At 53.7% G+C, this 23,944-nt stretch overlaps 1 protein-coding gene and 1 long non-coding RNA gene across 12 annotated transcripts in view; one reads left to right on the top strand and one right to left on the bottom strand.

The window, feature by feature from the left end:
- The window catches only part of PER3 (period circadian regulator 3), a 51,631-nt gene extending 28,108 nt beyond the window's left edge, over window positions 1-23,523 (top strand). For 4 of the 11 annotated variants that reach the window (XM_059691377.1, XM_059691378.1, XM_059691385.1 and 1 more), the window contains 8 exons: window positions 407-528; window positions 772-945; window positions 3,147-3,392; window positions 3,641-4,248; window positions 5,524-5,632; window positions 10,276-10,459; window positions 11,289-11,439; window positions 12,339-13,889. In XM_059691377.1, coding sequence (XP_059547360.1) covers window positions 407-528; window positions 772-945; window positions 3,147-3,392; window positions 3,641-4,248; window positions 5,524-5,632; window positions 10,276-10,459; window positions 11,289-11,439; window positions 12,339-12,503 — 1,759 coding nt within the window. In that variant the 3' untranslated portion in view covers window positions 12,504-13,889. Of the gene's footprint in view, window positions 1-406; window positions 529-771; window positions 946-3,146; window positions 3,393-3,640; window positions 4,249-5,523; window positions 5,633-10,275; window positions 10,460-11,187; window positions 11,440-12,338; window positions 13,892-22,314 lie in introns of those variants that run through there. The other 7 variants (XR_009452130.1, XR_009452129.1, XM_059691379.1 and 4 more) reach the window with 7 other exon arrangements.
- LOC132231729 (uncharacterized) lies at window positions 17,581-22,297 on the bottom strand. The gene is made up of 3 exons (XR_009452131.1): window positions 22,032-22,297; window positions 19,164-19,207; window positions 17,581-17,838 (listed from the first exon to the last, which is right to left on the bottom strand). It is a non-coding gene; the product is annotated as an uncharacterized LOC132231729 (long non-coding RNA).
- Window positions 23,524-23,944: the final 421 nt, after the last annotated feature.

Below are 23,944 nucleotides of genomic sequence, written 5' to 3'. Positions count from 1 at the left end.
TATGGTTGCAAATATCAAAAAATTTCTATATGTAAGCATAACCAATGGACATAAGACACTGGGTGATAGGGGAGGCTAGGGGACTGTCTAGGGCGGGGGGATAAAATGGATACATATGTAATACCCTTTGTAATACTTTAAGCAATAAAAAAAAAAAAATTGCTATATGTGACACGGCACCAGAGTGAAGTTAGGGTTTTTCAAAATGCTGACACGCCGAGCTCAAAAGGTTCGCCGTCACTGCCTTAGATATACGCAGTGTTACTTGTCAGATGTACTCCATACACGAATACATAAAAGGAAGTACATGTTTCCCAAACAGAAGTGGTGCGAGAAAAGCAGAGGGAGAGGCCGTTAGGGGTCGGGGGAGTCCCGCCCTCAGCCTGTCCCTCCTGTGTCCTTGCAGATACCTGAGGAGCTGCCGCACCCCAGCTCTGAAGAGAAAGTGTACCTCCTGCACAAATACCACTTCGTCCTCAGAAGACGGCCGGCAGGCCCACGAGGCAGACGGTGCCCACGCCTTGCGAGGTAGCGGGGACGCCCGTCGTACTCGGATCAGAAGTTACGGCAAAGCCACCCCTGCCCTCTGTTTCTCTTTAATTTTCCAACTTCCAATATTCCATCGTAATCACACGTGATCCGAGTTCCTCGGTCCTCGTTATGGCCCGGAGGCGGTTATTTCTGTTATCAGTGTCTGTGAGCCATTTGGTCTCTAACATAAGCTTCCTGTCGGGAGTTTTTCTTTTCACTGTCCGCCTCTCACATCCCCAGCTGCGTCTCGGATCCCATCAGTCCCTTCACCAGAAGTGCCAGCTCACGGACGGTCCACCGGTGCCGAGGGCGGAGCTGCGCGGACCGAGGCCAGGGCGGCGCCGAGCCTGGGCTCCGGCATCAGCCAGTGCAGCTACAGCAGCACCATGGTCCACGCCCCGCCCCCAGACCCAGGTACCACGTCACCTTTGACCTCAGATACACGCCACACGGACATGCTACTGTGAGATAGTCATTTGTACCGTTTACTTAGTAGTAACTTCTCAGCTTTTGGAAGTGTCACACTGGTTATCTATGTACATACATTTTGGACTGTATTTCTTACGTCCCTCAACTAGAGTCACTAATGCAGCTTGGGCCACGTTGCTGACCTGGAAAGGTTTCAAACTTGGACTGTCGTTGGCCTAGATAGATCATACATATACACAGGAAGTTCCGTGTGGGTCCGACCACGCTCCTTCTTTAACAGTATATGACTTGGTAAATTACTTGGATGATGTCTTCTTCTTATTCCTTTTTACGGCCTCCTATTCTTTGACTTTTTCATTACTCATAGCAATTTGGTGGGTGAAGAAATAGTGACGTGTTAAATCAGGTTTTCGGATGAGCTCTAACTTATCTTTGCTAGTTCTGTGGTGAGTTAGCACATGCTGAGCTGACCGTGTACACTCCCTGTCCTTAGCCCGTCTTAGAGATTTAGCTCCTCGGAGCTCACACCCCCCAGAGATGGAGAGCGCAGTCCTGGCAGGCAAACTGTGGTTGGTGGGAAAGACCGGAGATGGAACTGCTGTGGGATTAGGTGGCGTTGCTAATGAGCCAAAGATTGCCTGTTCATTTTTAACCATGTGAATACATTACAGATTAAAAACTAAAAGATAAAAAAGAAACATTTTAAAGAGTTCAGGGAGATAGATATTTACAATAAAAGCAAGATTTTAATCCTATATTGCCGGGGTCCAACCCCAGCGGGTCCAGGGGTCCCCAAAGGCGTGGACGGAGTCGGCGAAGAAGGAATGACACAGAGATAGGGTTCAGTTGATCAGCAGCCTAGCCAGGATCTCTAGCCCGGATCTCCAGCCAAGTTCTGGTCTGGATCTCCAGAGAGGTTCTGCTTAGGCTCTCCAGAGAGGTTCTGTCCAGGTACTCCAGTCAGGTTCAGTGTCCAGGTTCCAGTCAGGTTCTCCTGCCAATCTCTGTAGTCAGGTTCAGTCCAGGATCCCTTGCCATGTTCTCCCGCTAGGCTCTGTCTCCAGGCTCCGAGGCCAGTCCCGGTCCAGGATCCTCTGACATGCTCTCGCCAGCGAAGTTCTTCTGTCTTTAGAGCATGTTCTGTGTAGGTTCTGTGCCTAGGCTCTGTCTCTCTTGGTCCTGTCTTCCAAGCCCTGTGTTCTAAGTTCTGTCTTCTTGATTCTGTTCTAAGTTCTGAGTGTTTCTGTCTTGTTACAACTGTATTTATACCAGTTGATTCAACAATCCTATCAATCTCTATTACAAAGGTTAGGGCGTTTCTTATCTCCCTTCCAGGGAGAAAAGATTATGTAGTTTAAGCATGATTGTTCGTAGTTAAAGGGATTAATTACCCGCCTGGCACTTAGTTGAGGGGTTTTATTCCCTCCCTAACTTCAGGGGAAAATCCCTACCTGGGGGTTCAACCTTTCTCGGAGAGGAGACTTTGGTTAAAACACAGCGCCAAGAAGGTGAGCAAACATATTAAGAACCGTATGCCATATATGCCAGGTCCCTTGAAACAGCAAGGATGGACCGGCTCCCGGCACTATATAATAAAACCCTAATATGCAAATTGACCAAACGGTGGAATGACTGGCGGAACAACCAGTCACTATGATGCACACTGACCACCAAGGGGCCGGTGCGCAGTGCAGGAGTTGCCCCCTGGTGGTCAGTGCACTCCCACAGGGGGAGCGCCGCTCAGCCAGAAGCTGGGCCCATGGCTGGCGAGGGCAGCGGCAGTGGCGGGAGCCTCTCCCACCTCCACTGAAGGCAGGCGGTAAGGAGCGAGGGGTTCTGTACTGTGAGAGCCCCAGACTGCAGAATGACGCAGGCCGGGCTGAGGGGACACACACACACACACACACACACACACACACACACACCAGTGCACAAATTTTGTGCACCGGGCCTCTAGTTAATATGTCTACACATTGAGCATTACAGTGCTGTAAAGCATCTATACAGGCATACAAACAGTGTAAAGACAGGCAGAAAAAATAAAAGTATGTGCTAGTTGATGAAATTTTTTATATTCCAGCTATTGTAACAGTGTTTGTGAAACTTATCAAAAGGTCATTAAGTTGGTGAAAGTAAATGCAAATAGTTGGTAGCAATGACCATTAACCTCTCTTCTCCCACCTCAGCAGAACCGACTCCCGCTGAGGACGCCGCCCCCGCCTGCGAGCCCTGGGCGCCCGGCACCCTGCCGGCCCCGTTGACCGCAGAGGAGTCTCAGCACGTGGGGCTCACCACGGCCGTGCTGTCGGCGCACACGCAGAGGGAGGAGCAGGACTACGTGGACAGGTTCCGGGAGAAGATGCTGTCCTCCCCCTACAGCTCCTACCTGCAGCACGAAGGCAGAGGACAGGCCACGTGTTCAGATGGTCAAGGTAGCTCAGGTCCTTCGAATACACTCCATCGGCCCACGAGCCCTCCGTGTACAGCCGTGTGTCCGTGCTGGGAGATGGGGGGGGGGGCGGTGGGGACACGGGTGAGGGCCGAGCGAGGAGCTGAAAGGAGTTTGTCCTGTAGCAGCCCTTCCGGCTGCGTGACGGAGGCGGCATTGCCTCTCCCTGCGGGACCTGCGCGGCAGCCTTCCCTCCCGGGTGGTTTCCTCACTGCACCCCTCTGTCCTCAGGAGCCTCCTCTCCCGGGCAGGCCAGGCCTCCTGGGGGCAAGAAGGGGAAGCACAAGCGGAAGAAGCTGCCGGAGCCACTGGGCAGCCGGTGTGCAGAGGATGCCTGCTGTCCCCACTTCAGAAGGGACGTCCAGGACGCTCAGCCCTGGAGCCTACCTCCTGCCTCCCCTCTCCATGCCCCCGGCCTGGCGTTCCCGGCGGCAGTCGTGGCTCCCAGCCAGGCCCTCCCTTACCTCGTGCCAGCATTGCCCTTGCCCACTGTGGCCCCGGGGGGGCACTGCCCGCCTTTCCCAGATGTGCCTTCACCTTACACGGAGACTTTCCTAACCATTGTGCTGCCTGGCCCCTCTGTGTGCCCTCTGTGGGCACCGTCGTTCTCTCCATCCCTGTATTTGGGCGGAGCAGGCCCTTCTGAAACGCCACCCTCAGTACCAACAGCAGCTCCCAGTGTGGAACCAACGCCTCCAGTCACCACCCAGAGGGGCGCTGGGCAGAGCTGGGAGACGCAGAGCGCAGGGCGCCCGGGCCCCAGCTCCAGGGGCAGCTCGCCGCTGCAGTTGGCTTTGCTGCAGGAGGACAGGCCCCCGTCCTGCGAGTCTGCAGAGCAGGTGAGGCTGTGGGCCCGGAGGCGGAGCCTGTGCGTGAACCGGCTTCCGCACACGACTGGAGAGGGTCGGGCAGAGGGTCTCGCTGGGCGCAGCACAGGTGGCTGAGTGGTGATGGCGGAGGCTGAGCGCTGGGCTCCAGAAACATGCACTTTGTGTGAAGCGGAATGAGAAGCTGCTGCGTCCTGGCTGCTTAGACGTGTTGTGTGGTTTCCCAAAGTGCTTTCAGATGTTCTATAGCAACTAAGTTTTTCCTCCTTTAAAACTTGACATCCGAGCACTAAACTCAATATGTTCATTGTGTCTAAAGTGCGTTTTCTTACCTACAGCTGAGGGGTGGTCTGGTAAGACAGGAGTAAGCCATGCTGACAAGGCGTGACTCCAGTAATGTCACTTTTCGAGCGCAGTTACGCAACGGCAGCTGTGTAAGGGCGGGTAGGAGGCTGTCGGCACCGTCAGTGCAGCAGGCAGTTCATAGTTTCACGTGTGCTGGTCAGTTTCAGAAATGAGGGCTTTGAGTCAGTTTCCTTTGCTTGTCATCCTTTCCCTGAAAGGGGTTCTCCAATGACCAGGTAGCCTGTGGGCAGGAGCCAGGACGAGTGTGAGCTAGCAGTTCTCTCGCGCTTCCCTCCCAGGCGTAGCGCCCTGCCTAGCATCAGATCGGGACAGTCCGCCCGGGTCAGCCAGGGAGCTCGGTGTGGAAGCCTGACCCCAGTGCACCTGCCGGACGCCAAGGCCGGGCGGGGCCGGCGAGCGAAGCCTGGGCCGCCGGACAAGACAGGCCCGCGTCCCAGCCCGTCCCCTGTTAGCTGGGCTCGTGGAGGCATGTTATTTAGCCTGCCTTTGCCTTTGCTGCTGCTTTGAAAAATGGAAGGATTAATACTTCCTGGCTTACTCTGAGGATTAAATGCAGTCACACTATGGAGTCCTCCCCCAGGAGATCAAGATGGCTGGGCCTTTGCTTCGTCCGCCTGCTGTTCCTAGGGTTTGGGACACTGCCTAGAACACACAGAAGTTCAGCACATCTTTTCTGAATGACAAGAAGCCTTAAAGCCCACCGGCACGTTCTGTGGCTGTCATCGGTGCTCACAGATCAGTACCTGACAGTTACATGCACAGGGACTTGGCCCCCGTTCTCAGGGCCAGGCTGACCTGTTCCGCGTCTCAGTTACCCCTGGCACTTCATTCTGTTTAACGGGTGACGGTAAAGATCTCCCAGGTATTTTGTCTTATGATGCTTGAGTTGCTAATGTGTTTTCTTGTGTTCTTACTCCCCAGCAGTGTGCTCCAGGCCACAGCGGGGAGATCAACCATTTCTCTGCCAGGGACCCGTCCCCGGGGCCCCTGCCCAGGGAGTCCCCACCTGGACCCGGCTCTGCGGCATCAGGTAGCGGTCCAGGGGACACGGCCCTCGGGCTCAGCCGCCAGGAGGTCCCCGTCTGAGGACGGGCTGTTGGGTTCCGCCCTGGTGTGGAAGGCCAGTGCGTTTCCTGTTTTCTTTTGAAAGCTTTATGGGGTACATTTACTCACATGCAACAGAAGGCACCAAATCAGGGTGCCACGCGAGAATTCTGAGGAACGTACGCTCAGACCCTCACCACCCATCCCCCCAGAACAGCTCCGTCCCCGGGAGAGTCCCGCGGCCTTGGGTCAGCCCTGCCCGGCCCAGCTGCTCCGCCCGAGTGCTGTCCTCCCACGAGGCCGTGCGGATGGAGTCGCCGCACGCACTCTGTCGGCGTTCTTCCCCCAGCACGCGCTGCGAGCTCCCATGGCCCCTCAGTAGTTTGTTCCTTTTCGTTGCTGAGGAGCAGGACACCGTGTGGATGTCCATTCACCGTGGCTGGTGGTGGGGTTTCCGGTTTGGGATGTGAATGCTGAGGTGAACATGTTAATCGGAGTCCTTCATGGACCTGTTCCCTCTTGAGTAGGTGCCTAGAAAGGGAATTGCTGGCTAGGTCATGTGTGCGGTGACCACAGGAAACTGCCCAGCTGTTCTCCACAGTGGCTGCACCGCTCTGCATGCTGGTCCCAGCGTGTGAGAGCTCCAGTTTGCAACACCTTGGCCAGCACTAGGTCTTGTCCATCATAAGCTCAGCCATTCCGATGGGTTTGCAGGGATACCTCGTTGTGGTTTTAGTTTGCATTTGCCTGTTGGTTAATGGTGTCGAGTATCTTTTAATGTGCTTTTTGCCATCATGTGTTCAAGTCTCTTGCCCATTTTTGGGTGGGGGAGGCAGTGTTATTTTCCTGTTGAGTAGTAAGAATTCTGTTTATATTCTGGATACAAGTCCTCTATCAAATATTTGTTTTGCAAAGATTTCTCCCTGTGTATGGCTTACCTTTTCATTTTATTATCTTTTATTTTTAGCTTTATTTTGAAGAGCAAAAGATTTTTTTAATTTTAATAAATTTCAGTTGATCAGGTTTTATTTTATTAATCCTCACTTAACGATATTTTTTCATTGATTTTTTTTTAATTGAGTCACTAAGATAGTCTCTGTCTTGGAAGTTTTGTAGGTTTAGCTTTTATTTTTTTTTTTAAATATATTTTATTGATTTTTTACAGAGAGGAAGGGAGAGAGATAGAGAGTTAGAAACATCGATGAGAGAGAAACATTGATCAGCTGCCTCCTGCACACCCCCCACTGGGGATATGCCCGCAACCCAGGTACATGCCCTTGACCCGAATCGAACCTGGGACCTTTCAGTCCGCAGGCCGACGCTCCATCCACTGAGCCAAACCGGTCTCGGCTGTAGGTTTAGCTTTTATAGTTAAGTTTGTGATCCATTTTCAGCTAATTTTTATGTGTGGTGTGAGGTTAGGGTCAATACACTTTCCTTGCACATGGGTTATCCACGTGTTGCTGCCCCATCTGATGGAAAGACTGACCCTTCCCCCCTGACTTGCCAGGGCACCGTTGTTGGGAATAGACTGGCTGCATGTGTTTGGGTCTGTTTCTGCACCGGTTTACCTTCACAGCCAGCTGTGGGGTGATCCCACATGCTTCTGAGGCAGCTTGCAAGTAAGCCTGCAACTCTGGTGGGTTAAGTCCTCCAACTTCATTCTGCTTTTCAAAATAATTCTGGGTATTGTAGGTCCTTTCTTTGTCCACATAAATTATAGACTCAGGTTCTTAGTTTCTACAAACAAAAAACAAAACCCTGCTGGATCTTGATGAACACTGTGTCGGATCAATAGGCTGGTTCTGGGAGGATTGTCACCCTGACAGTATTGAGTCTTCTGACCCATGAGCATGATGCCTTTCTTTTTTATGTAGGTCTTTAATGTTTCTCAGCAATTTTTATTATTTTCCATGCACAGATCTTACACATACATGTTTTGCTAAAACTACCCCTAAGGGTTCCATATATTTGATGCTGTAGTGAATGACATTTTAAAAATCCAATCTCCAGCCCAGCCAGTGTGGCTCGGTGATTGAGTTGTTGACCTATGAACCAGGAGGTCACTGGTTCGATTCCTGGTCAGGGCACATGCCCGAGTTGTGGGCTCCATCCCCAGTGGGGGGCATACAGGAGGCAGCTGATCAATAATTCCCTCTCATCATTGATGTTTCTATCTCTCCCTCTCCCTTCCTCTCTGAACTCAATAAAAATACATTTTAAAAAAATTAAAATTCCAATTTCCAGTAGTTTGCTGTTAGCATATAGAAATTCAGTCAGATTTTGAATTTTATATTCTGCAGTCTTCCTAAACTCATGTGTTAGTTTTTGTAGCTCTTTCGTAGACCCTGTAGTGCCGGGGTCCAACCCCAGCAGGTCCAGGGGTCCCCAAAGGTGTGGACGGAGTCGGCGAAGAAGGAAGGACACGGAGGCAGAGTTCAGTTGATCAGCAGCCTAGCCAGGATCTCCAGCCAAGTTCTGGTCTTGATCTCCAGAGAGGCTCTGCTTCAGATCTCCAGCCAGGTTCTGTGTCCATGTTGTCTTGCTAGGTTCTCCAGCCAGGTTCTGTCCAGGTTCTCCAGTCAGGTTCAGTCACCAGGTTCTAGTCAGATTCTCTTGCCAATTTCTGTAGTCAGGTTCAGTCCAGGATCTTTTGCCATGTTCTCTCCAGCGAAGTTCTTCTGTCTCTAGAGAACGTTCTGTGTAGGTTCTGTGTTCTGACTTCTGTCTCTCTTGGTCCTGTCTTCCAAGCCCTGTGTTCTAAGTTCTGTGTCTTTCTGTCTTCTGAATTCTGTCTCATGAGTTCTAAGTTCTGAGTGTTTCTGTCTTGTTACAACTGTATTTATACCAGTTGATTCAATCCTATCAATCTCTATTACAAAGGTTAGGGCGTTTCTTATCTCCATTCCAGGGAGTAAAGATTATGTAGCTTAAGCATGATTGTTCGTAGTTAAAGGGATTAATTACCCGCCTGGCACTTAGTTGAGGGGTTTTATTCCCTCCCTAACTTCAGGGGAAAATCCCTACCTGGGGATTCAACCTTTCTCGGAGAGGTGACCTTGGTTAAAACACAGCGCCAAGAAGGTGAGCAAACATATTAAGAACCGTATGCCATATATGCCAGGTCCCTTGAAACAGCAAGGATGGACCGGCTTCCGGCACTGTAGGACTTTTCCACGTGGACAGTCTTGCTGTCTGCGAATGTAGCTTCACTTCTGCCTTATGATCTGATGCCTGTTGGACTGGCCAGGACCCCAGAGCAGTGTGAGCAGAAGCACTGAGACAAGCGTGCCTGCCTGCCCACAGAGTTGCACCGTTAAGTGTGATGCCAGGTGTGGTTCCCTAAATGTTCCCTGTCAGTAAGAGGGAGGACGAGCCTTTCCCCGGGTAATTCGCTGAGGTGTTTTCCTCCCCCTGTTGAGATACTCATGTTTTTTTTCTTATTTTATTAATATAATGAATTATATTAATTAATTTTCAAACCTTAAGTTAACCTTGTACTTGATCATGCTGTTTTATCTTTTTAATATATTGCTGGGTTCTATACCCTAATAGTTTGTTAAGGAGTACTGCACCTATTATGAGAAATATTGTTTTATTGGTTTCTTTCCTTGTCGGGTTTTGGTATTAGAGGAAGGATGGCCTTAAAACATGACTTGGGAACGTTTCCCTCTTCGTTTCCTGGAGGAGTTCGTTTTGAGTTGATGTGTCGTCCTTGTATGTTCGGTAGAATCGCACGCGGACGCCATCGGGCCTGCGGTTTTCTCTGTGAGAGGCTGTTAACAGCATATCTGATTTCTTTCATAGATTGCGGTCGACTCGGTCATCTGTTTCTCCTTGAGGATCTTCGGGAATTTGTGTATTTCCAGGTTTTGTCCATTTCATCTCAGTTGTTGAATTTATTGCCATAAACTTGTTGACAGCATTCTCTTACTCGCTGAATGTCTGTAGAATCCATTGTACTCTTACTGTTCTGACTCTGTTTACCAATTGTATTAACTTCTCCAGGAAACAGTTTTTAATTGTTTTTTTCCCTGTTGTTTGGTTTTGTGTTTTATCGATTTCTGCTCTAAGCTTTGTTACTCCCTTCTGTGTACTTTTGGCGTTTATTTGCCCTTTTTCTAATTTCTTAAGGTGGGAGCTTAAACCATTAATTAGTCACCTGTTTCCTCCAAATATGAACATTTAGTGCTTTTCATTTTCCTCTACGCAGCGCTTTACTCATCCCTCAGCTTTGATGTGCGTGTTTTTATTTTCATTCATTGTAAAACATTTTCTCATTTCCCCTGTGTTTTCTTCTTTGACCATAGTTATTAGAAATTATTTGATTACCTAGTATTGGGATTTTTCTAGGTATTTCATTGGGTGCGAGCTGAATTGCAGACAGAACACATTCTTTATACTTTTAAATATCCTGGCACTTGCTGAAGGGTCCAGCTTGGCCCATCTTGTTCGGTGTCTCGGGTGCCCTGTGAGGGAATGTGCTCCGCAGGGTCGAGCAGCGTCCTCTGAGTGTACCCTGGCCAGCCTGGCTGGTGACCCGGGTGGGGCAGGGCTGGTGGTGAAGGGGGCGGTGGGGAAAGGAGCTGGCAGGCGTGTGCTGATCTTTTCCGTGCTGGTTCTTGGCAGGGAGCAGTGGCAGCAGCATGTGCCTGTCTGGTAGCGACGGCTCCTCTGAAGTTGCCCCCGACGGGCGGCAGCCTCGGGAAGTGCGGGCGGGGGACGCCGTTCCCCACGCAGCGGAGGAGCCCGTGTGGAGGATGATAGCGCAGACGCCCGAGTGCGTCCTCATGACGTACCAGCTGCCCGAGAGGTAAGCGGCGCCTGGCAGACCCACTCCCTCGGCTCCTAATCGGCTCTTCCATGGGGTCAGTGCCGAGTGGCTGTGAGCTGTTTATACACAGACCCTCGGGGAGCTGCGTTTTTAAATTCGCTCATTTGAAGTCCAATGATGAACGATTACTTGACACACAGTGGTCACGGTGGTGGGGCACGCACGGCTGGTCCAGACTAAACAAAGGTGCTCCATCGGGGCAGGAGGGCGGGGGGGGGGGGGAGGGGGGAGGGAGGGCAGGGGAGTAGGAGGTGGGGAGGCAGGAGGGCAGGGGGGGGTGGGCAGGGGGGAGGGGGACGGGGAGGGAGGGCGGGGGGAGGGGGGAGGGCGGGGGGAGAGCTGGGGAGTAGGAGGTGGGGAGACAGGAGGGCAGGGGAGGCAGGAGGGCAGGGGGAGGAAGGAGGGTGGCGGGCGGGCATGGGCAGGGGGGCAGGAGGGAAGGCGAGAGGGCAGGAGGCAGTGCTCCAGGCGGCGTGAGCAGGGCTGTTCTGTTCAGAGGGGCTGTCTCTGCACTCACAGTGGGGGCTGAGGGCGTCTCTCTGGCGCCTCCTCAGACTCCGCACAGATGTCCCCAGAAGAGGAGGCCTGGCTGCCCACGGGACAGAGGAGCGATGCTGTGTGTTTAGCGTGGGCATCGTATGTGTAGCGTGGGCATCGTGTGTTTAGCGTGGGCATCGTGTGTTTAGCGTGTGCACCGTCACTCACAGGCGATGGAAAGCGCATCACACAACAGGAAAAGCCCGTCTCCAGGGGCGTGCCAAGCACCCGGGCCCTCAGGGCCAGTGAGGTTGCTGCCGTCTGTCCTCAGGGTGCAAGACGTGGTCCTGCGGGAAGACCTGGCGAAGCTGGAGGGCATGAGGCGGCGGCAGCCACAGTTCTCTGCGGGGCAGCAGGCGGAGCTGGCCGGGGCGAGGGCCGGGACGCAGAGCCGGGGCCTCCCTCCGGGAGCGGACACGCACGTGAGCACAGCGTCCGGCAGGGTCCTGGGCGGGAGGGTGCTGGGCAGGGAGTGTGGGTGGCAGGACCCTCCCGGCGACTTCTGTGTGGCGTGACCGTCCGGCCGCGGAACAGCCGGTAGGCGTGGCCGGCTGGGGGCTGGGAGCGCGGTGTTCCTGACGCAGGCGGCGGCCTCCCGCCCGTCGGCCGGTTCCGGGGCGAGAGGGGCAGAGCGCTGCTCTGAGCTGAGGTGGACGGGGAGCGAGGTGTCCGATCGCGTTCAGACGCGCGTGCATCTCTGAAGGGAGCTCAGACCCCAGAAGTGAGACCCACACCAGAGGGGTGTCCGTGCGTAGCGGGAGCCCCCGCGGACCCAGGTGGTCTTTGCTCTGATGCGTCCCCACAGGAGGCCGGACGTGAGCCGCCCGGGCAGGACGCCCCGTTTGCCGGTGGCCGAGGGGCTGGCTCTGTAGTGATGGTGTGACGGCTGTGGGAGGTGATGTGTGAGGTCAGAACTTAGAACAAGAGGGTGAAGGGAGGTGCCCAGAAAGTGTGCACTGAGGCTTATGGGCTGAGCAAGTCCTGGAGTCCCCTCTTTCGTAGGAGAGGGTGCGAGCCTGCCTGTCGGAGGGCCGTGTGCCGTCTCCCCAAGACGCAGGGCGGCTGGTCACTGCCAGGCCGTTTTCTTTAATCCCGTCTTCCTGGTACGTGAGTAGAAGGGCCTGTGAGGAATGAGCCCCAAGCAGGTGAACAGAAGCGTTTAAAGTTGCTGTTGTTTACCTTCTAAGCAGGAGCGAGCGTGTGGATGTCCTGGACGTGAGTGGGTGTGGGAACTGGACGCGGTGCCTGGCCCGCATTTCACTGCCTGAGACGCCAGCTGGCGTCCCGTCAAATAACCCGCCTGCCTTGTTCCTCCTTGGAGGGCTGTGCCTCCTGCAGGGACAGAGCCGCGGGCGGTGACACGGGAGGAGCCTGCAGCCAGGACCCCGGACGGCAGCTGAGTGGCCGTGAGGTGCCAAGAACAGCCTCCCGGGACATCTCGGAGCCCCTGACTGTAAATGACCGCGACGTTGTCCTTGAACGCTAAGGTTTCTCCTCCTCGGCCTCTCGATGGAATCGCTTCTCCGAAGCAGACTTGGTTTACAGAATCTTTTCCTTCTCCCTGTTCCCGGCGTCTGAAAACACAGCCGGCTTTTTCTGGCTCAGCCGTGTCCGGAGGACTGGAGGGCTTCGCAAAGCTGTGTGTGCAGCAGAGGGAGGGGTAGTGAGCGTAGACCGCAGAGCCCAACCTGACCTCAGCCTCATGGCCTTGGCTCTGCTGCTACGTCCGTCATTCCCATCAGAGACAGGGGAGTCGCGCCCAGGGCCCTGCGCCTCCGGGGTCCCTAACCTGTCCAGTCAGCGCAGGTGACGCTGCCCCATGACCAGCACCAGACGCCCGTGAGCTCACAGCACCCGGCCTCCTGTTGGCCGAGGGCACGCGCTGCCCGACGGGCCGGTGCCGAGCTCCGCGGGATCGGGACTTCACCCGCACAGAGGCTCCTCGCGGCTCCACCTGCCACGGAACCGGGTCTCATCTGCGGAAGCGACCCGCTGCAGCCGGCTCATGCCGGGGCCGTGGAAGTTCGCTTTCGCGTGTGAAAGCTTCTCACTCAATCAGTGGTATTTCCTTTTTAATGTCTTTGTTTTTATGATTGTAAATCATACAGTCATAATCAGTGATTGTAAATCATTGTATGATTGTAAATCATACATCAGTGATTGTAAAAAGTTTTGTAGAAATTAATATTGGTTTTATATGCGTCTGTGTTTAAATGCGTTTAAACCAAAACTACCAGTTAACGCTTTCTTTCCAGCTAATTTACACCAAAGTCCGGCCCTGCCAGAGGTCTGGGGGCACTGCCTCTTGTTTGCCCCTAAATGGGGGTCAGTGGGGAGGGGGCTGCACAGTGAGAAAGGTCGTGGGGGCTCGGTGTTGGGCGGGCACAGCCCCCGCGGGACCCATGCTCCCTGCGGCCGAGCTGGGTCTGCTCCGAGCGGCTGTGTCCCGGGTCCGCCAGCTCCTGCTCCTGCTCCTGCGGGGAAGGCACGCAGCTCCCTCCACGCAGGTCAGAAAGAGGCAGGAGGAGACGTGGGTCACGGGAGCCTGTCCTCTGCGCGGACGCGCTTGTTTTTTTTCCTGGTGGCTGTGTCTGTGTGTGTCTCTGTGTGTGTGTGTCTGTGTGTGTCTGTGTGTCTGTGTGTGTGTCTCTGTGTCTGTGTGTGTCTGTGTGTGTGTGTCTCTGTGTCTCTGTGTGTGTCTGTATGTGTCTGTGTGTGTGTGTCTGTGTCTGTGTGTGTCTGTGTGTGTGTGTCTCTGTGTGTGTCTGTATGTGTCTGTGTGTGTGTGTCTGTGTGTCTGTGTGTGTCTGTGTGTGTGTGTCTGTGTGTGTGTCTGTGTGTGTGTCTGTGTGTGTGTATGTGTGTGTGTATGTGTGTCTGTGTGTGTCTCTCTCTCTGTGTGTGTGTGTATGGTGTGTGTGTCTCTCTCTCTGTGTGTGTCTGTGTGTGTGTCTGTGTGTGTGTGTCTGTGTGTCTGTGTGTGTGTGTCTGTGTGTGTGTGTGTCTGTGTGTGTGTATCTGTGTGTGTGTCTGTGTGTCTGTGTGTGTCTCTCTCTCTGTGTGTCTGTGTGTGTGTCTGTGTGTGTGTCTGTGTGTGTGTGTCTGTATGTGTGTCTGTGTGTCTGTGTGTGTGTATCTGTGTGTGTGTCTGTGTGTCTGTGTGTGTCTCTCTCTCTGTGTGTGTCTGTGTGTGTGTCTGTGTGTGTGTGTCTGTGTGTGTGTCTGTGTGTCTGTGTGTGTGTATCTGTGTGTGTGTCTGTGTGTGTGTCTGTGTGTGTTTTATTTTGTTTTAGGAAAACACTTGCTCCTCCTCCGAGTTTTACAGTTTTGGTAAAATGCATCCTGGTGACATTAGGAGACTCGACCCTGCTGGGCCTCATTCCGGATCCCCTGACTCTCAGTCCCCGGGGCGTAGCCTCTGTGCAGAGTCTAGTTTCCTGGAAGGAGATTCTGTCTTTTATGGGGTCAGAACCTTTTCCAGATGCTTCCGATGACATTCTGTGGCATTTTTTAATATTAAGCGGCTTCCTGCAGATACGCCTGTTTCATGAACGAGAACCTGACGTTCCCTCCATCCGGATTGTGAAATGATTTCTGAAGCCCGTGTTGCGCTGGGCAAGTTGTGTGGTTTTTTGTGTTTGCTCTTGGTGAAAATGCCACTTTTCTTTTGATGAGTCACCCTGGCTGTTGTGCACCCGTAGAATCACTGTGCCTCCGATCAGAGCGGACACACAGCTGTCCGGGCCGCGCTCCTCCGCGCGGGCGTGTTCTAAACCTGCGTCCCACAGCGCGAGCCCTTTCTTCCGGACGTGGTTGCACCTGCACCCGCTGCCTCCCTGCCTTCTGAGCGCACGCCCCCGGGGCTTGATCTGAAACTGGTGCTGGCTGTGGGCAGATTCCTCAGCGTCTGGACTCTCGGTTTCGGCCTGTGGGTCAGCCGGTGCCCGTGGAGGCCGGGCTGCGGGCGCTGGGCGGCGAGGAGCGAGGCTGACCGCTCCCCACGGCCGCCAGCGCCCCTGGTCCTGCGGGCTTAGAGCTGCTGTACTGATGCCTCGAGAAAGTGCTAATGAAACGTGTGTCACAGGCTCTGATGTTTACATACATGTTCCCCGAGAGGCTGTACTTCCCGGGTGAGAGGTCAGGGCTTAGGAAAAACGAAAGTGCTGTATGAATGGGTCCATTTTGCAACTAAGTGACGTTTCATTATGATTCACAAGGTCAGCTTAATCCGAATGAACTTTCGTTTTGGCTGAATTTATAATTAGCTGTGTGAGTCCGCTCGTTTTTAATAGTTGTCAGTATTTTAATGGGGGATCTTTTTTAAGTGGAAACAGTAAATAAACTACATGTAAAGGGTGGGAAGTGCGACAGGCCTTCACCCTGAGTCTGGTGTGTCGGGGGGACGTGGCCCAGGCGAGCTGGTTTCTCAGCAGGATTTGTGTTGTGAGTGTGTGAGCTGTGGGGGTGTGAGCTGTGGGGGTGTGAGCTGGGGGTGTGAGCTGTGACTGTAAGCTGTGGGGGTGTGAGCTGTGAGTGTGAGCTGTGGGGGTGTGAGCTATGGGGGTGTGAGTTGTGGGGGTGTGAGCTGTGGGCGTGTGAGCTGTGAGTGAGCTGTGGGGGTGTGAGGTGTGAGCTGTGACTGTGAGCTGTGGGGGTGTGAGCTGTGGAGGTGTGAGCTGTGGGGGTGTGGGCTGTGAGTGTGTGAGCTGTGGAAGTGTGAGCTGTGGGGGTGTGAGCTGTGGGGGTGTGAGCTGTGGGGGTGTATGCTGTGGGGGTGTGAGTTGTGAGTGTGGGCTGTGAGTGTGTGAGCTGTGGAAGTGTGAGCTGTGGGGGTGTGAGCTGTGAGTGTGTGAGCTGTGGGGGTGTGAGCGCATGTGGATGATCGGCGTTTCCCAGCCCTTACACAGAGGCGTCGGTAGGTCCTGAACCTGTGCCCACGTGGTTGATACCAATGTCGGTGCCGAGTTCATAAAGTCAGTTACCAAGTGACTCCTCAGGACCCTCCAGTGAACCCATCTTCACCAAGTCTGGGTCACTGGTGGCAGCAACATCTCACAATTAAAATAGGAACCGAGCCTGAAACCAGCAGGACTTGCCATGGTGCACCATTCAGCCGCCTGCACCTCTGTAACAAGCAGCAGGACATGCAGAAGACACGGTTTCCCAGAGAAGGGGCTGAGGTGGGCGGGGTGCCACCTGGGGAGGGCTCCTGCCAGGTGCCCACATGCATGGGGACAGGCTCGGACCGCGGAACCCAACCGCAGAGCCCATCTGTCCGGATAGCGGCCTCCCGTCCCCACACCAGGGAGGGGTGTAGAGCTGTGTGCAGTGGAACTCGCCTTCTCTCCGGGATCGTAAATATGAATTGTCTTGTGGCTCGAAGTTCTGTTAGTGAGTTCGTATTGGTGCCGCTTCAGCGCGAGACACCCGTGTTCCCCCCGCGGCCCGAGCGTGAGTGTGTTCCCCGTGACACAGCCGCTCCCCGGCCCTGAGGCGTCTTCCCGTCGGCCTGTCTGCAGTGGGGACGGGAGGTTGGCCTGGCCTGTGCCCTGTGCGAGACCGGTGTTTGCTGAGATCAGTGGGCCGCTCTGCCCCTCCCAGGTGGTGGTGGGGTGCGTGCAGGGCTCGGGGGACGCCGAGGCGGTCCGTTCCTGCTGGAGGCACGCTCTCGGGCTCCCTGTGCTCGGCCGCCTGGCTGCGTTTGCGTAGGTGTAGTCGTAGAACGTATGGTCCCACACGCCAGGCTGTTCCTTCCCCTCCACAGCCTTAAGTCCCACCCACCTTCCCACTTGGTAAGAATGGGATTGTGGTTTTTGGGCTCACGGGACTGAGATCAAACCCGGTTCGGCGTCAGCAGATGCAGGTTTCCCACGTTCAGCACGTGGTCAGCTAATGGACGAGGCAGAGCACGTGACCCCCCACCAGCCTCAGGGGACTCAGACGGTCCCAGCCCCGTGGCCTCCCTCGCTCCCGGGGGCTTTCCAAGTGGAGATGCGGGTTTTGTAAGTAATAACTCATGTCATCATTTTTGAGGGCTGAGAGGAGGTCATAGCTAAGATGATGTCATTTATTTAAATGATTTGCAGTTTAACTATTTTAACTAAATTTTCCTTTTAGGACTTTTTCTTAGTATTTGCTTCTGTTCATTTATTAGCTTTATTTTTACATTTTCAGATAATTTTCTTAAAAAATCAATTGAAAAAAGAGCTAGAGATTTTAGAATCCTATGTAATAAAAGCATAATATGCAAATGGACCTAACAGGTCAGAACAACCAGTTGCTATGACATGCACTGACTACCAGGCGGCAGACACTCAATGCAGGAGCAGCCCCCTGGTGGTCAGTGCACTCTGCAGAGGGAGGGCTGCTCAGCGGGAAGCCAGGCTCATGGCTGGCGGGAGCCACTCCTGCCTCTGCTGCAGGCGGGCGGTAAGGAGCAAGGGGTCCTGGACTGCGAGAAGGCGCAGGCTGAGCTGAGGGACACCCCCCCCCTCCAGTGCACGAATCTCATGCACCGGGCCTCTAGTATGTTTATAATTTAATAACCACTGATGCTATTTGCAAAACATAGAGGATTTATTTCCGAATGACAATGAACAGGGTAGACTTTGCCTAGTGTTTCTTCTGGGCTGTTTTCAGATGAAGCGTGTCTGCTGTTAATTTTCTAAGACGGTTGGTTTTGAGTTGACAAGTAGGTGGTCCTCACTTCAGACGCAGTATTTCCAGAAGCACTCAGAGGGGTGCCCACGCTTCTCGTGCTGCTCCCTGACTCGGGCCAAAAGTCGATTCAGCAAAATGTCGGGGTCTTGTCCAGAGAAAGCCTGAAACCAAGACCCAACAAACAAAAACAGATGGATCATCGATGAGTTAAAAGGAACTGGGGTCCAGACGTGAGGGCTTTCCTTGTGTTCTCGGGGACTTAACTGCAGCTGGAGCCCAGCATGTGGGCTCTAACCAGTGGCCCATCCAGTGTGTGCAGCCCTAGGGTTGCCGAGAGTCTCCCTGCACCCTCGCCCACCTATTTCTATTTAAACAATCTGTCCGTGCCCTGGCCAGTTTGGTTCAGTGGATAGAGCGTCAGCCTGCGCACTAAAAGGTCCCGGGTTCGGTTCCGGGCAAGGGCACGTGCCCAGGTTGCAGGCTCCATCCCCAGTAGGAGGCGTGCAGGAGGCAGCCGATCAATGATTCTCTCTCATCATTGATGTTTCTCTCTCTCCCTCTCTGAAATCATTAAGATATTTTTTAAAAAATAACTTCTTCGTAACAAGTTCCGGACATGCGTTATCTTCTGTGTAAAGCAGATCTTATTTGGCTTGAAACTAACTTCTTGGACCCTTGGTTTGGGGGGTATTCTAAATTTTCACAAGCAAATCACCCGTATGATATTAGAGTCTTTAACCAGAATTCTTCTGTTGAGAATATAAACATCTGAATGATGACTTCTAATTAGTCACAGGTAGAAGCCACCCCATCCCCTTCAGGGTTACCCCAGGAGGGACCCAGCTGGGGCTCAGGTGGGACCCCAGGTGGTCTCCCCCGTGGGGCTCAGGTGGCGTGCAGTCTCTGGGACCGCGTGTCCCTGAGTAAGTTCGTACAAGGATGTTAGCGGGAGAAGCTGCCTCTGGTCCGAGTGTCTGGGAAAGGCCTGGTGAAGTGAACTGAGCTGCTCAGGGATTCCTGGGCTTACGTGTGGCCACGGGCAGAGGTGCGCCAGGGCAGGAGCGGGGCTGGGACGGTGCTCGGCTGCGGACGGGCTCAGGACTGGGGTCCCCAGAAAGCCCGTTAGGAAACGCGGATTTCGAGTTGGGGTGGGTGACGATCAAATTCAGGTTTCTTTTTCAGCTCTTAAGGCCTCCATTCATGGTCCTCATGTCTAACTTTCGGTGTCGCCCATCGTCCCCGTCACACACAGTCTCCTGCTGCCCCCAGCCCCTCCCCCCTCCACGCGCACCCTCCCCCTCAGTGTCTGCGTGTGTCCTTCCTCTCGGATGTTACACTCAGTGCTTCTCGAAGCTCCTCCGTCTGAAGCAGACCCCCCCCCCCGCCCCCCGGGACCCTGGTGAGCTGCAGACTGGGACTCCGTGGTGCTGGGGTGAGGTCCGGTGTCAGCATCTCTCACCTTCGTAGGCCTCACTCAGTCACTCACCGTTCTCGTGTTTCCTCTTGGGTTATGCACGTTGGTACCGGCATCTAGAAAACAATATTGCCAAACGGTTCATCATCAGATCTGTTGCTCCCACTTCACGCTGGTCTGATGTAAAACACAGGCTGGACTATTACTGACGCATGTCTCGTTTCTGGCCGTCCTTGTCCCCCCTGCAGCGGTGTTCGCCGAAGGCAGGGCAGCCCACACCCTGTTCTCTCACCTGCAGAATTCACGGGGCACTGCATTGTCCTCAACACTTAGCAGGTCAGTCGTTTATCAAAAACATTTTATAATCAACTCCTTCCTATTAAACAATGCCTATGAGAAGTCTCCATTCCTTCCGGAATGCCCTGGGCATGTGGCAGTGCCTGGAGAAGTGCGGTCCTGCAGGAAGGGCAGGACCTTGTGTTGTACTTTGCGTCACACGCCTCACAGACCTGCCTTGGTTGCACCGGGAAGGCCTGGCGCCCAGCGCAGAACGAGTCCCTCGGTCAAGTTCCTTTTTCCAACAGCATTTGCTGACTTCAGTCTCGGCCACACTTTGGTCATCCTCCCGGTGTTTCAGGGTTTCTCGTCACTGGTGATCGATGGCCAGTGATCTCTGGTGTTACCATTGTCATTGTTGGGGGTGCCCCAGACCAACACATACAAGATGGTGACTCAGATGTATGTGTTGTGGCTGCTCCGCCAACCAGCCGTCCCCCTGTCTCTCCCCTTCTCCTCAGGCCTCCTTGTTCCCCGAGACACAACAGTAGTGAAATGAGGCCAATGAATAACCCTACAGTGGCCTCGGGTGTTCAAGTGAACGGAGGAATAACGCACGCATCGCTCCCTTTAGACCAAAAGCTACGCTTAGTGAGGAAGGCATGTGGAAACTGAGAGAGGCCAAACACCAGGCTGCTGGAGCCGTTTAGCCAAGTAGTGAATGCGAAGGGGAAGTATTTTTTGTTTTGTTTTTTTGCGAATCCTCCCCTAAGGGTATTTTTTCCATTGATTTTCAGAGAGTGTGGGAGGGAAGGAGGGAGAGAGCGAGAGAGAGAAACAGCGATATGAGATGTGAGACACATGGACTGGCTGCCTCCCACATGCACCCCGACCAGGACTGGGGTCGAACCTGCAACCCAGGTGTGTGCCCTTGACCAGGATTCAACCCCACAGCTCTTCAGGGCGCAGGCTGCTGCTCTACCACTGAGCCACACCGGCCAGAGCGCAAAGGGACTAAAAGCGCTACCCCAGCAAACACACGAGTGATAAGACAGGGAAAAGCCTTGCTGCTGGTGTGGGGAAAGCCTCAGAAGTCGGGGCAGACGGCCACGGCAGCCACAGCAGCCACAGCATTCCCTAAGCCACGTCCCATCTCTCCAGCCCTAGGACGGCTGTCAGGGGAGGGAGCTGCAGGAGGAGGAGAAAGCTGGCCGAGGCTGGTCATGCGGTTTAAGGAGAGCAGCCTGTATGGGAAGCAGACGCCATCCAGGACCGTCACGGCTCAGAGGACAGGCCGGCTCTCCTGTTAGGGGCTAATGCTGCTGGCGGCTTTAGGTTGAAGCCAATGCTCACTCGCCACCTGGGAAGCCTAGAGCCTTAGGAACAGGCTCAGTCTACTTGCCTGTGCTCTGCGAATGGCCAAGAACGCCTGGGTGACAACACCGCTGTTTGTAACGCGGTTTACTGCAGAGTTTAAGGCCACTGTGGAGACTTCCTGCCCAGAAAATGAAAGGTTCCTTTCAAACTATGACTGCTCACTGACAGCGCCCCGTCCACCCAAGCACTCGGACGGAGGCGGACCATGCGGGTCGTGTGCTCTCATGCCGACACAGCAGCCGTCTGCAGCCCGTGGGCCAAGGAGCCCCCGGGCTGTCAGGTCTCATTTAGGAGCTGCATCTTGTGAGGCCGTAGCTGCCAGGGATGGCGGTTCCTCTGGGGGACCTGGGCACAGTCCACTGAAACCTGGGAGGGATTCCCCACTCTAGACGCCACCGAGAACACGCGTGACTCATGGGAAGAGGGCGGAGTAGCGGCATCCAGGGGGGTTTGGAAGAAGTTGGCTCCGGCCCTCACGGGCGGCTTCGAGGGGCTCAGACGTCATGGAGGAAGGAAGTGCCAGAAGCAGCACCAGGCGTGGAGGTGGGAGGGGTGACCGCGTTGCTGCATCTCCTGTGAAACTACCGGACGGGAAGGCGCCTCCCTGCTGGTATTGTTAGTTAAGGCGCGCACAGCGTTGTTGTTTGGCCATAGTGCTGTGGCATACGTAACAGAACGCAGTTCCGTGTAGACAGTCACAGGCACCGGGAAACCAAACGTTTCACTGTGCTGCGTGACTTGCTTTGTGGCAGTCGCCGCTGCACTGCGGGCTCTGGACCCACCCGCAGCGTCTCAGAGGCGCGCCTGCAGCAGCGTTGGCCGTGACTGTTATGTGTGTGTGGCTGTGCTGGCCGTTTTGCTTGCATTTTCTCACGGGCTCCTCATCATAACCCCATGAGGCGGTGTTTCTATCATGCCTGTCTACTGACGAAGGACCGGGTACAGAAAGACTGTCATCTGCTTAAGATTTTAGCGAATGGGAAGCCAGCATCTGAAACGGCACTTACTAGAAACTGCATATACCCTCTCTCCCCCCAAAACAAAAGTCTGCACAGAAGAAGATGCCCCGTCGCCAAGGAGAGCTGGCGCATGCCAGGAGTTGGGAGGAGAGAGAAGAGGCTGCAGAGGGGGCTCCGTGCCAGGGAGGGGCAGGCAGGTGATTGGTTTACTTATTTCATGAAGAGCATCTTTATGTTCCAGAGGAGGGCTCTGCCTCATGGGAGATGCAACTAGAGAGCTAATTCAGAGCCATAAAATCAGACGAGCTGTCGCCACCAGAACCCTTACCTGCTTTCCCGAGCCCATCAGCTGTCTCTGCCCCTGGAGTCCCCAGCAGCCCGCGCAGAAGGGACAGGGACGCTCTGTCCAGTTTGTCCCGAGCTGACCCGCCTCCATCAGCTGCTGCACAGAGTAACGATGGGTATTAGCAACGCGGTTCCTCCTTCAGCCCTTCCTTTCATCCGTTCCCTCTGTTCCCCATCGTCTTGGGGGCGGGGGACCAAGCACAGGGAGATCATACTGGAGAAACTACCACGGCTAAGCCGATCGACCGTGGTGTTTTCATTAACAGGAGTGCTGCAGCCCAGTTTGCAAGCCAGCGGACAGCCAGCCAAGAGGAGAGGATCTACTTCTGACTCAACCGCCTGCGACCAGCCACGCCGTCGACTGCCGTGAGTCGGGGTAGAGCTGCGCCCCGGGATTAAATGTGTTTCCACTGGGAGTGGCTCTTTCTCCTGCCCAGCACCTGCTGCTGCCTCTGGCTCGTGGGGACTCGGTGGGAAAACGGGGGAGGAGAGGAAAGGACTGGCTTTCTGCAAGCAGGGTTATGTGCTTCCTATTGGCAGAGATGCCATCGCCGCCCCTTTCAGGCCTTTAAGAGGTCAAGGCTGTTATTAGACAAGAGTCAGCTTTCAAATCCTCTTTAAAGAGCTTGACAGGAATGTTGCCCATGTGAAGTGCGGCCAACCTCAGGCCTCTGTCAGTTGGAGAGAAAGTAGATATGGACGGGAAGAGCAGGGAGCACAGGGAAGGCGTGTGGGTAGTGCCTGTGGGTGTGAGGCTTGGCCGGGGTAGCTCTCGGCCAGGGGGCACCATGTTGAGATTGGGGACTCGGCGTCAGGTGATGCATGTAACACAAGGCTTGCACGTCCCCAGCTGCAGCCTTCATCGAAAGACAGTGAGCCAACATGATAAAGGCACCTGAGCAAGTCCCCGCACTTCTGAGAACGTGAATGAGAACCAGTGAAGTCGGCCACATAGACGTGTTGATGTCATAAAGGGTCATTTATGGAGAAACAAATGAGAAAAAATATCCAGGCAAAAAAATCTAACGTAAGGTGCCACCTGTTTGGAATTTGAGTGAGATGGCACCCTCATTTCATTGAAGTTTTTTTATTTTTTGTAAATACTTTTTTATTTCATCTAAGTTTTTAAAATCATAATAATATGCAAAGTTTGGAAGATGAGCCAGCCACTCCAAGCGGTGCTTGGCAATTATCGGAAAATTGGGAGAAACTTGAGAGACTAGAAGTTATAGAATCAGTGGCTAAGAAGAACTCTTTTTTTCTTCATTTAAAGAAAAATCGTTTAAAAGAACCCAAAATTAAAGACAAGATAAAACCCAGTGAAAATGTTTGTGGAACCTGCTCCCTAAGCATCAGTCCTCGTTTTTGTTTCTTAAACTGAAGAGGTGAGAGCACAATACGTGTCTGCTTCACTCATGCATTTTTTCAAATTGAGCTCAGACCTGAACTGCATGCAGCATCCACCCGCAGGGAGAGGTGAGTGTGCGCGGGGAGCCGCGGTCTCCCTGGCTCCAGCCGGGAGCTCTTTACATTTTTAATACACATTTTGTTCCATATGACATGTCAGACGGTTACTTTTCAACTTAAAATAAGAAAAGATTAAAATTTAAATATTTTAAATCTCCAGTGGGAACAACCAAACTCTACATTCAAACAGTTCACTAAAAATTAAAACAAGAATAATGTTTTCCGTTGAGTACAACTTGTAACATTGAAAAGCTGACCCAAACCAAAAGTTTGAATCATGGAAGTGACACGACATGACCAGTGCTCCCACCCTTCGTTCTACTCTTGCCTTTTGGAGAGAAAAACCACCTGTTCCCATAACTGGATCTGAAATGTGCTGTCAGGACCCCCGAGTGTCCGTTCCATAGCCGGGACTGGATTTAACGAGGC

This window comes from Myotis daubentonii, chromosome 3 (genome assembly GCF_963259705.1).
Source record: "Myotis daubentonii chromosome 3, mMyoDau2.1, whole genome shotgun sequence".
In the NCBI taxonomy this organism is placed as follows: Eukaryota; Metazoa; Chordata; class Mammalia; order Chiroptera; family Vespertilionidae; genus Myotis; species Myotis daubentonii.
The sequence above is the reverse complement of the archived record's forward strand: the minus strand, read 5'-3'. Positions and strand labels throughout refer to the sequence as shown.